Source organism: Gracilinanus agilis, chromosome 6 (genome assembly GCF_016433145.1).
Source record: "Gracilinanus agilis isolate LMUSP501 chromosome 6, AgileGrace, whole genome shotgun sequence".
Taxonomy (NCBI): Eukaryota; Metazoa; Chordata; class Mammalia; order Didelphimorphia; family Didelphidae; genus Gracilinanus; species Gracilinanus agilis.
In genome coordinates, this window is record NC_058135.1 from 31,615,744 (window position 1) to 31,628,841 (window position 13,098).

General features: G+C 36.1%; 1 protein-coding gene across 1 annotated transcript in view; it reads left to right on the forward strand.

The window, feature by feature from the left end:
- Positions 1-9,646, forward strand: part of ADAMTS3 (ADAM metallopeptidase with thrombospondin type 1 motif 3) — a 285,453-nt gene extending 275,807 nt beyond the window's left edge. The window contains exons 17-20 of the mRNA XM_044681598.1: positions 87-219; positions 2,985-3,192; positions 9,339-9,456; positions 9,603-9,646. Of these exons, the coding sequence (XP_044537533.1) occupies positions 87-219; positions 2,985-3,192; positions 9,339-9,456; positions 9,603-9,646 (503 nt within the window). The remainder of the gene's footprint in view (positions 1-86; positions 220-2,984; positions 3,193-9,338; positions 9,457-9,602) is intronic.
- The last annotated feature ends 3,452 nt before the right edge of the window (positions 9,647-13,098 follow it).

The following is a 13,098-nucleotide window of genomic DNA, read 5'->3' on the forward strand; positions in this document are numbered from 1 at the left end:
AAAATATTGTTTAAAACTGGATTTTTTTCCATATCTGGGTAAATTTTTATTATGGGTCCAAAGTAACCTCTTCAGACTTTCCCTAGGTTCCCAGTACACCAAATACGGATGCCGCAGGAAGAGTGATAATAAAATGGTACATCGTAGCTTCTGTGAAATCAGTAAAAAGCCCAAACCCATTCGTAGAATGTGCAATCTTCAGGAATGCACACACCCCCTGTAAGTATTACTGTGATTATTATTAATAATATTACTTGATGCACATTCTCCACTTCAGATAAAAATGAATTGACAGGATCATAGCTCATGCATCCTAGCCTAGAAGGACATTTGCTTCCCTCATTTTATAGATGAGAAACTGAGTCAGGCAGAAGTTAAATAATTTGCCTGGGGCCACATAGGCAATAAGTGTCAGAGGAGGAATTTGAACCCAGTTCTTCTGACTATAATACCAAACCATTGGACCTTACTGTTTCAATAGATGTTTTCACATTCACAATTAACAATGGATGTCATTTGAGTAGAGTATTTACAGAACTCAACAGTGTCAAGTCGTCATCTCCCTACCCCATTTAAAATGATATGCAATATGTTCCATATTATATAATACATAATGTTATATGTTATATAACATATAGCATAAAGCTCTACAAAGATAGGTATGGGGAAGTCATAGAGTGCCAAGTTTGGAGTCAAAAAACCTCAATTTTGAGAGTCAGAAAAACTCATTTTCTTAATCTGGCCTCAGATGCTTACTAGTTATGTTACCTGGTCAAAATCCTTTAACTCTGCTTCAGTTTTCTTATCTGTAAAATGAGCTGGAAAAGCAAATGGCAAACTACCCCAGTATCATTGTCAAGAAAACTCCGAATGTGGTCATGAAGAATTGGACATGAAAGAAAAATGACTGAGCAAAAATGAAAGGTACAGATTATGTCTGTATAGAAGAGCTCATTAACCCAGTTAATAAATAAATATTTAGTAAGTACCTATTGTGTTTAATATTGTATCAAAGAAGACAAGCTAGGTCAAGGGTGCAAAAAAAAAAAAAAGGAATATGCTCAGTGTTTCATCTGAATTAGACTACTACCTTCTCCCTGAATATCATCTTTAACTCAAATCTCACCCAACTTAGAACAAGTATCTCAAATACATAGACATTCAAATTCAGGCAACAACTAAGACTCTAATCTGATTGAAACACGCTGTTTAAAGCTAGATTTATTTTAGAGGCACAGTAATTAGCAATCAAAGTTACCTAGATACTGTCTACTGAAAGGATAACTCTTCTGAGCTGTACCCAAATATCCCAATGTCAGTATGACTGAGCAAAACTCCTCTCCTGATAAACTTGACCATTCTACAAACTTTCTTTCCTGTTGATATCACTTAACTTACCCTCAGCCACCCAAGATCCAAACTTGGATTTATCCTTGATCTTTCTTTCCCTTCACACCTCACAGCCAATGAATTGCCAAGATTAATTGATTCCACCTCCTTGACATTTCTTCCATCTCTCATCTGTCTACTCACATAGCCATCAACACAGTTAGGATTTGGATTGCCTCTCTTAGCTGGATTATAACAACAGCCTCCTAGTTGATCTCTCTGGTTCAGGGCTCTTGTCTCTCCAATTAATCTTCTATAAACTAGAAAAATCATCTTTCTAAAGCATGTAGGTCTGACCCTTCTTAAAAATCTTCCATATCCTTTCATTGCCGCTAAATTAAAATCCAACTTCACACTCTGTGTTCCATCTGAATTAGACTACTAGCTTCTCCCTGAACATCATTAATGCAAATCTCACCCAACTCATACCAAGAAAGTACAACTACAGCTACAACATAGCCAGGATATCATCCAGTTCTTTCTTCCCTTCCTCTCTCTCTGCTTCTGCTCTTCAAAGTAACTCAATGGAAACGGCTTTATTTGGGGTAATTCCCTTTTGGTCAAGGAAAGTCCAAGTGTCCAAGGAAATCCCCAAAGATAGGGTCTCAATCATCTTCCTTAAGGATGAGCACAGTAATAATTGCATTAGTTTGCAACTGAAACAAACAAAAAAGGAACTCAGTCAAACTGTTTTTACTTTCTTAGCATGACTGAAAACTTTAATCCTCAGTGAGAACCACATACACATCCCAGAATCAGCTTGTTTTAGCATACAGCAATGAAATCAATTCCATCATTGTTTCCTTGCCCAGGATCACCCAGCTAGTATTTGAGTATCTGAGGACAGAATTGAACTCAGGAAGATGAGTCTTCTTGACTCCAGGCCTAGCACTCTATCCACTGCACCACCTTGCTGCTCCCTCTGTCAATTAGTTCCTGTTTATTACTATCCTGTTTATTTGTATACATTTGTTTTCATGTTGTTTTCCCCATAGATTATAAGCTTCTTGAGGGCAGGGGTTATCTTTTACCTCTTTTTTTTAATCCCCTGCTCTTAGGCAGTTCACTTTCTGATGAAGGAAGACAATAGATAAATAACTAGGTACCTACAATTTATATGTAGAAAAATGGAAGGAAATCTCAGAAGGCTTTTAAAAACCACTAGCATCTGAGGGAGATTCTCCTGGAAAGACCTTTTGCATAAGGTTGGATTTGAAGTGAGTCTTAAAGGAAACCTTGGGAAGTCAGGGTCAGAGATGAGGAGCAAAAGCATTCCAGGCATAGTGGACAACCAGTACAAAAACACAGAGATGATCAATAGGTAATTGAACATGCTTGTCACCAGAAAGGGAATCATTTTTCACTTGGTAGATGAAGATCATATCTCTTGGGAGGCAGAAAAAGTTTGCAGTCAGCCTCTGTGAGGGCAGTTCACACTGAAGAAGTCAAGGACAACTGAACAAAATCAGGATTGCTACTGGGTCTATGTCATAGTTAGCAAAGGGTTGACATGTCTCTGTTTTGGTTTGAATACTGCCGATGAATCTTTTCTCCCTACATCACTAGAAAGGTATCTTTTCTCCTCCTTTCTGTAGCTGGGTGGCTGATGAATGGGAATATTGTACCAAAACCTGTGGGAGTTCTGGTTATCAGCTCCGTACAGTAAGATGCCTTCAGCCTCTCCAGGATGGAACCAACCGTTCTGTGCATAGCAAGTACTGTTTAGGAGAACGTCCAGAGACCCGTCGACCATGCAACAGATTGCTATGTCCTGCCCAATGGAAAACAGGGCCATGGAGTGAGGTGGGTATGTCGGTTTGTAGAATGTTTATTTATTTTATTTCCCTCCTAATTATGATGATCATATGATTGGTAATGAATAATGTTAACCCATAAGTAGGCATAAAATTTAAAGCCACAATTTCTGTTTGTCAACCAATTGATAAGACAGACAATGTTTGTTGGTTTGTGTGTGTGTGTCTTCTTTATGATTCAAGAAGGGAGTTTTGGGAAGGGATTAATATCCATTTACTATGAATTAATTAATTATTTAATATGGAATATTATGGAATAACTAATTATTACCAGGATATCTCATTGCATCTTAAACTTAATTTATTTTAAACCAAGCTTATTCTGTCTTAAATATACAAGACAGGGAGTGGTAGGGGAGAGAGTGTGTGTTAGTATATGCTAAACATATACTTTTTATTTTATTTTAGTTTAGCATATACTAACACATACTCTCTCCCCTACCACTCCCTTTCTCTCTTTCTCTGCCCCCCACCCTAACATATTGACTGGATGTGATTCCAAGACCTTCATGACTGCTGCCATTTTAGTAAATAACTTTTAGAGAGGAACCATCAATTGTCTTCCTACCTCTCAGCACATAACTTGTAAGGTCAGTGGAGGACCCATTCCTCTAAACCCTTTGGCCCCAGGACTCCTGACCTCTCCTATGACGCAAATCACTGACCTGGAGCCTATTATAATTTTAGAAAATGCCTTTCCAAATGGGGAGTTTACCCTCAAGGCAGATTGAGATCTATGAATCAGATCAGCTCTAAGCAAAAGAAGACAGCTATAGATGAGTAGAGAGCCAAGGGAACAAGAAAGTAGAGAAGGGAGAATATCAGAAATTAAATGTTCATGTCTAGTTATCACATATAATATAATATAATACAATACAACATAACATAACATAACATAACATAACATAATATAATATAATATAAGCAGTTAACAAGCAGTCAGTAAGAATGAAAGGTAAAAAAGAATCCTAAGTACAAAGGATCCTGGGACCACCCCCATAGCTGTGTCCAGCAGTGTCCTTTATTAATCCCTTTGCTATCAATCTCGTTAGGCTAATAGATATTAATAAAATTGATTGCAGGAAGAACAGAGTTCAGAAGTGACTAGTACAGGCAGTGAATAGACCACTTTGCAGTGGGCACTCAAGGTCTACAACAGGTAGAAGCAGAACACAACAGTCTTAGTCCTTCAGCAGGGAAAGAATTGCAGTAAGCAACATAGTTTCTTCAAGGATCCCAGAGAAAACTCGTTATTGAAAAAAAGAAATACAAAAACTAAGGAAGAAAAGTGAATATCAAAAGAAAAAATCACATTTTACTCTGTTTTTTTTCATTCTAAAAACATATGAATTTAATAAACATTGACCAAAAGGACAACTTGCTTAAATACAGCAGAGCAGAGAGAATCATACATAAATCTGAAAATCTAGAATGTACAGCTTGTTTTTCAGGAAAAAATGTTCAGAACTTCTCAACAAAAGAAAAAGAATTAACATCATTTTAGGAAGATGAATAAATTACAATTAGTTATGGGAGTCCTCCTTAAATGGTAGGGCAAAAAACTCTAAGAACAACTGAAATGGTTCAGAAGAACAATCAAAGAATTGGGTGAAAACATCCAAGTAATTAGAATTCTTAAAAAAGAAATTATTGAGTCTAACTGGTGACTAGAGAATTTCTAGCAACAGATAGCGCTATTTTCTTAATAGTAGACTCTGAAACTCTGAAAAAGAGAATTGTATGACAAAATGCAGAAGTAGAAAAACGAAAACGAAAAAAGAAAAATTTTTTCACTCTTCTAAAGTTTTATTTTAATATGGATTTTTAAAACTACTTTTGCTTTCAGTCCTTGATATCAAGTTTATATAAAATATAGCCAAATCAAACAACCAGACCACCTATTTTTATCAAGGCAATTATAACTCACCCTTGCCAATAGCAGTTTGAAAATACCCAGATTCAAAATATAATATTTCAAAGAACACATTCTATAATCCTTTATCAACTGCCAAATACACAAAATTTTCAAATAGTTGAGAAAATTTTCAAACTTTGTAGGAGCACATACAAAAAAATCTTGGAGAAGCAAGATGAGCAGATTAGTCTAAGCAAACCTCTTCAACCCTTCAAACTCCAAAGGAAGTATGCATCAGATATAGTTTTGTTTTTTATTTAATTAGCATTTATAAAGTAACTACTATTCAGCAGTCAGCCATGACTGAAAAACAACTGAACACCAACAAAACTAGGCTCCAGGGGTAGCTAGTTGAGAGAGCACTGGGCCCAGAGCTGGAGAAGGAAATAACAAACTGTTTTAGCATCTTTGCCAAGAAAACCCCAAGGGGTGTCAGGATAGGTGAACATGACTGAAATGACTAAACAACAACAAAATCTTCACTTCAAATCTGTACTACATACAATCACCACCCTCTATTTACTGGTGGTAGAGACCCCAACCTATGTTTCTGACTCAGACTAGCCAGGAAAAAGAAAGGAAATAAATGGAGAAAGGAATCAGGATGGTTGAAATGACTGAAGACAATTAGAAATTTTAATGGGATCAGCCTCACACCTACATAAAGCAGGGATTTCTCTAGCTTCCCTGACTCTTCCCCCAGTGCCTTTCACCTCACTCTTTCCCAAAGAATGACAAATGATGATTCTGTCCAACCTAGCGAAAGAAAATAGTAGGGACAAGGAGGAAGTAGAGGTACTGGAACTTGTACTATCCAACTAGCTAGTCTGGGTGGAAGGGAAGGAAAAATGGAAGCATAGCTGGGAATGATCCTACGTTTTGAATATTACCCAGAACAAAAACTGGAAAATTTCCAATCTCCTATAAAAGGAATTATCCCAACTTTAGTAGTCTATAGTACATATGAAAGAGAAACCTAAAAGAGAAGAATATAGGGAAAAGTCTGAAACATTAAATGCTCAGATAAAATGCAGCAAAAAATACAGGCACAGAAGCAGATAAACCCAGAAAGGATCTTAAAAACAAAAGGAAAAAATGAGTAAAAGAAAAGTATCAGTAGTTAGAGAACCAGATCTGGAGTCAGGAAGACCTGAGTTCAAATGTGACCTCAGACATTTATTAGCTGTGTGATCCTGGGCAAGTCAATAACTCTACCTTAATTTCCTCATTTTTTCATGCTACGATAAAAATGATCTTTTTTACATATTTAATGTCGTATCAATCACATTACTAAGGGCTATAGTTTTTAGTACTAGACAAAATAATAATGAAATAATTTGGAGGAACAAAAGAAGTGAAATGTCAAGAGAGGCGAGAAAAGAATGAATAAAAGGAGCATCATATTAGCAGATCTCAAATGTTTGCATATTATTATAAAATAGCTTGCCATAGGAAACAGACCACAAATCAGTGGAACAAACTAAATAAACAAGAAATAAAAACGTTGAAAAAAGCACTCCAGTATTTTAGAAACTCAAGAACAGAAAGTTCTAGAGAAGAATTTCTTTTTTTGATAAGAACTGCTGGGAAAACTGGAAAGCCCTTTGGCATGAATTAAATGTAGAGCAATGGGTTGTAAGCAAACTTGTACTTATGCCCAAATTTGCTACTTGGCCTACCTATCTTTAGAAAAAGATAGATATCTGGTACTTTTCAGAAATATAGCTGTGGGAATAATTCTGAACTAGACAAAGCACAAAAGATATAGTAGATAAATTAAATAATCATTACATTTTTGCAAAAATAAGATAGATGAAAATAGAAATGGAAGATAAACTATAAGATGGAGAAAATATTCGCAAGTAGGTAACACATTGGATAGTGCAGATAGCCTCATACTGCCTGTGTGACCTTGGGTAAGTCGCTTAACCCCGTTTGCCTCAGTTTCCCCATTTGTAAAATGAATTGGAGAAGGAAATGGCAAGCCATTTCAGTCATTGCCAAGAAAACCCCCGATAAGATCACAAAGAGTCAAACATGACTGAAATAATAAAATAGCAACAAAATATTCTTCAAATATCCTGGATAAAAAGTCTGCTATCCGAAATGTATTGGATATTTGCACACACAGGACCCTTTCTTCAGTAGATTAATGGATAAAGGAGATGAGTAAATAGTTTCCAAAAGAATCGTAACCTACAAATGATTGGTAGAAAGCAAGCCAGAGAGCATTTACAGCCAGAGAAATACAAATTAAAACATCTCTGACATTTCACCATACAACATGAAAATTCGCAAAGATAGCGCCACCCCCTCCCCCCCCCCCAAAAAAAAAGATGTAGCTAGACAGTGTTCCAGGCAGATCAGGGTATTCTAGGTCAAGCTATGTGGTGATCCAACTGTTTTGGAATCATTCAAGAAAAGTGATTAAGCTGTCCACCCGGCTATCCCACTACTTGGTATATATCTCCAAGAAGTCAGAGACAGAAATAGGAGTCTCCCATGTATTGAAATATTCACAGAGGCTCTTTTTGTGTTAGCAAAGAATTGAAAACAAAGTATTTGCCCATTGACTGAGGAACAGCTTCTAAAGGCTGTTGCATGAATGTTATTGCACAATGAGAAATGAGGCATATGAGGAATTTAGGGAATCATTGAGAAGGTTTGTATATGCCAAATCAGAATAAGATAAGTGGAACCAAGAGAACAATGTAGAAAATGCCTACAACACTAGAAATTACAAGATAACCAAAAGGAAGTTGAAACCAATAAAAGTTTTAGAGAACAAAGGCAAAATAATGCCTGCATTTTCAAATGAAACCACAATTATCAAATGTTTCTGTTTCTTTGGTTTTCTTTGTCATAAGGAAAGGTCCCATCTAAAGGATATAGGGCAGGAGATGATTGATGTGAAGGCAAGACATAGCAATAAAATACTTTTTCTGTCCTCTCTCCCCCACCAAAAAAAAAAAAAAAAGCACTAAAGCTTTTAATGGACTTTTAATTCAATGCGGCAAGCAAAAAGCTAATGAAATATCAGAATGCATAAAGACAAATAGCTTTCAGGAATAGGGAAGTGATGGACCCACTGTACTCTGCCTTCAGACCTTATACGAAGTATTTATGTTCTGTTTTGGATGACACTTTAAGAAGGGCATCGATGAGTGACCATAATGCCTTAATTGAAGAAACTGCCCATGTTTATCCTACAAAAGAGAAGGCTCAGTGGGATTAATAGCTCCTGTTAGTATTCAAAGGGTTGTTAGATAGAGGAGAGATTAGACTTACTATGTTTTGCCCCTAAACTTGGAGCAATGGGTAGAAGTTACAAAAAGGTCAATTTAGGCTGGATGTCAGGAAATATTTCCTAGCAAAACTTTCCTAAAGTGAAATAAGCTGCTTTGAGACAGCTAAGTGTCATAAATAGCTAGAACTCTAGAGTCTGGAGTCAGAAAGACCTCATTTCAAATATAACCTCAAACATTTAGCTATGTAAACCTGGGTAAGTCATATAACTTGTGTTTGTCTCAGTTTCCTCAACTGGAAAATGGAAAATACAGCAGACAACTAAGTAATTTGCTTAGGGTCACAAATTTAGTAAGTGCATTTAAACTCAGATCTTTCTGACTTCAGACCCAGGCTTCACTCTCCTTCTCTTCTTCTTCTCTCAATATTGAAAGAAATTTCTGATTTCTAACTTCTAACAGTCATTTAGTTTTTTCCTTTTTACATGTGAACATATTTTGGTTCCTTCTGAGTTTAGAGTTAAGTGAAACCTAGATTTGAATATTTCCTGTAACAGCCCTTTAATATGTTTACTTTGAACAATGGAAGAGACCATAAAATGGATTTAAATATCTCTGGGAAGGGTGTTTAGTCTCTTTATTTGTAAAATAGGGGGGTCTTTACTAATATGCAACATCTACTCATAATATTAAAAGAATCAAACAAGATAATATGTGTTACTTGAAGATACTTTGAGATCTCTGATGGCTTTCGGATATTTAAGTTGAAGTTGCAGTGCTTAAATTAGGGCTAAGGGAACCAACTCTTCCTTTTTGACATTTTGCCCAGTAGAAGAATCAAAACCATTTCAATGGCCTGTAATAGTAGAAGTCACATACCAGATGTATATGTGTGTGTGTGTGTGTTTACATTAGAGGACAGGACAGTCTATTTTGGAGCAGAATCGTCCATGACCCATGCCTTTGTTTCTTCAGTGTTCAGTAACTTGTGGTGAAGGAACTGAGACAAGACAAGTCATCTGCAAGACTGGAGACCAATGTAATGGCGAAAAACCCCTTTCAGTGAGAGGTTGTAAGCTTGCTGCTTGTAATGGTATGTGGAGTAGTCAAATATTTTATTGTATTGATAAGTTAGTTTGGAACCTAAACAAAAGCATCAGGACCAGAGTTTTTTTTAACCTTATTGGTGCCGGTCACATGGTAAGACTCTTCATCAAAATTAGGATGTTTATTTCTTAGTCAATGTTCTATATAAGTTAGTGAGTGTGGATGTCAAAGGGTGACATCATTCCTCTCTGGTGGTGGTCCTCTAGGCTTATGTCATCTCTATTTAATTTTAGTCTGTGGGCCCTTTTAATGAATGTACTGTTGAATGTCATTGAAACATCATGGAAGACCACTTCAGTCAGTATGTGTCAGATTCAGAAATCTGTCAGCAAAATTGATTGTGGGAATAATAAAATTCCTATGAATAGAAGAACTCACTAACCTGTACCTGCTTCCATTTTTACTGTTTTGACTTTTATCCCATCTGTGGGAAAGTCACCAATAAGTCAAGGTCATAGCTTGCTCTTCTTTTTCAGTCGTTCAGTCATGTCTAATTCTTCCTTACCTCAAAAACTAATATTCCAGGCCCCTCCATCCTCCACTCACTCTGAAATTTGAACTCCGGTCTTCTTGGACTTTAAAAAGTATTGTAGAAAATTTCAATACGTGTGTGTGTGTGTGTGTGTGTGTGTGTGTGTGTGTGTGTGTGTGTGTAGAAAGAGATTGGTACCTCTTTCAACATGTATATATGAATTATCTTTGTTTCATGAAATGAGAACTTTATAATTTATAGATATTCTCATAAAAATTTATTCCCTATGAATCTGATGATGAAAATGAAGCATTTTCAAATCTTGTTTACCAAAACACACATTCCCTTAAGGAATGAATTTATGTTATATTTCTCTACACTTATTTACCAACTTATACACCTTATGGCTACATGTTGTTACTCATCTACATTGCCTTCTTCTAGTGACCAAAAAGCTGGGTGACTTTGCTGTGTTAAGACAACAACCCTTTTGGTTGCTCTATAGACGTTACTACCCAGATGAATCTTCTATTTCTGAAGGAAAACTTGGATGAGTCAATTATGATGATGATCAATTCTTTCTCTGCCTTCTAAGTTTCCAAACCTTAATCAGAGCAAATAGTTATGATGATCCTTAGACCATATATCTAGGGTACTGGCCTTCTAGTCCTACTTGACCCATGTGTCTCTTCTTTTGGTTCTCTCACTTCTTCTTCTCCCCTTCCTACTTCTCTCTTCTCGTCCTCCACCTTCCCACCTTTCCTTCTTTTCTTCCTTTCCCCTATGTGCCCTGTCTCTCTCCCTCTATCTCTTTTCCTCTCTTTCTTAGACCTTCCAGTAGCATTAGCATTGCTTAGCTTCAAATGTAGAACTCTAGGCTAAAGGAGTTTGTCTGCCGTTGGCATATTTCCGATCTTTTAAAAATTAAGTGGGTAAAAACCATCTCATGTGAGAGTTTTTCTTTTGCTAGTTCAGAAAATTTTTAGGTAAAAAATATATTTTGAATAACCATTTTACTATTGTATAAACAAAAAGGAACACTAGAGGGAGGCAGAGTACATCCATATTTAGTAATCTGAACTATTTTTACTTGAAAAATATGTGCTTGAAATAATTCAGTACTTGGGAACTCTCTTTCAAAGCTAAAAATCAATTTTCAGAGTCAGAAGTTATAAATCTTATTGTTTCATTAAAAATTGTTTCATTAAAAAAAAACTTTTCACATATCTTTTTGTAAAATTGAATTTAAGAGTTCAAAGGCATTTTAAATATCCATAATTACTAATAGAATACCAAATGCCTTATAAATCAGTCTTTACCAATCCAGACAGCTCCATCCAATGAATATGGAATAATTTCATTTTGTATTCTTTTGTCTTTGCAGTAAGTATATCAGATGATTATCCTTCTATTTAATTTATAATTCAGATGCCCTTTAACCAAAGTTTGCCTGTTTACTTTGTACAATAGAGGAGGCCATAAGATCAAAATATATTAGTGAGCAATGAATCCCAGGCTCAAATGTAGTCTATGCAAAAGAAAATTCTCCCTCTCCCCCTCCATTCAAACCTCTAGGTTGGTTTTATCCAGGAGGTCTCTGAAGGATTTTTAAGGGAAGAGTAGGAAAGTAAGAGAAGATTAATAAGCAACCTCAGATAACAATATCCATTCCATATACCCATTTCTCAGTCTCTCTGGTGCTGAGAGAAGGCTTTATTCTCAAAGGGATAGGATCATATTCCAAAGGCTGGAAGGGAACTCGGAGTCAGGAAGAGTGATCTTCTTGAGTTCAAATCAGGTCTCAGACACTTTCTATCTGTGGGGCCCTGGGCAAGTCCCAACCCTTTTCGCCTTAGTTTCCTCATCTATAAAATGAGCTAGAGATGGAAATGGCAAACCACTCCAAGAAAATTCCAAATGGGGTCACGAAGAGTCAAACATGACTGAACGACAGTAACATTAGAAGAAGGGTTATGGATCAATGGCACCCTCTCAACTATCATCTATTTTCTATATCCTAAAAATTGGAAAGAAAAAATAAAACAAGAGTTTTATTTTAAATTTAAATTTAATCTAATTTTAAAATACAGTTGACATTAATTTCATTAAGACCAAATTGAACTAATTTGTTTTTGAAAGAGAAAATTACTTTCTAGACAGAGCTGGCTCATTTTCTCATATAGGTGCGATAATACAAATTAAGAACAGTTAAGATGGCCAGTATGTATCTCACAGCAAACACCAAATACATGTTTATTGAATTAAAATAAATTGAAAGTTGAATTTAGAGAGGTTAACTTTAATCAATATGGTGTTTTTGAATAACTTTCAGTTGCTTCTTATGTATTTTGTTTTATTTATATCACTTATGGTTTTTTCTTATAGAAATGCATTTATGTCTAAAAAAGAGTCTTTTTGTTGCTCCTTTGGATAGATTACATGTATTCTTGCCATGATGGCCATAAGATGGATCTTGTTTCTCCTCAGATTTCTATCAGACAATGAGGAGTTGTCTACTATTGAGAGGCTTCCAAGGGTGGAATAGGACACTGAAGGAGTTAAGATAGTGCTAAGCCTTGTTGTGTATTAAGCCTTGGCCTGAACTATGTCTGCTGCAGGCTCTTAAGCATAGAAATACTTGTCTCAGTGAATTGATTCATAAATCCTTATGTATCACAGTGAAAATTCCAGTTGGATAACTCTTATCATTGTTAGATTCACTTGAATCTTTTTTAAAGTTTACTAAAACTCAGTATTCTTTTCTGTTTTGTGTACAGATGAGCCGTGCTTGGGAGATAAATCAATCTTTTGTCAAATGGAGGTCTTGGCTCGGTATTGTTCTATTCCAGGTTATAACAAACTCTGCTGTGAGTCTTGTGGCAAGCGCAGTAGTACACTTGCCCCACCATACCTTACAGATGCTGCTGAAACTAATGATGGTGCTATTTATCACCCCAGTGACTTCCCTAGATCCTTAGTAATGCCAACACCTCTGATACCTTATCGTGTGGGGCCCATGGCCAAGAAGAAATCTCTGAATAGGATGCCCTCCTCTGAAGAGAACTCACGCATATATACAGACAATAAACCTTATGGTGCTAACATATCCCAGAGGAGAGTTCATCAAACAGAAAACAAAACCTTGAGACTAGACCA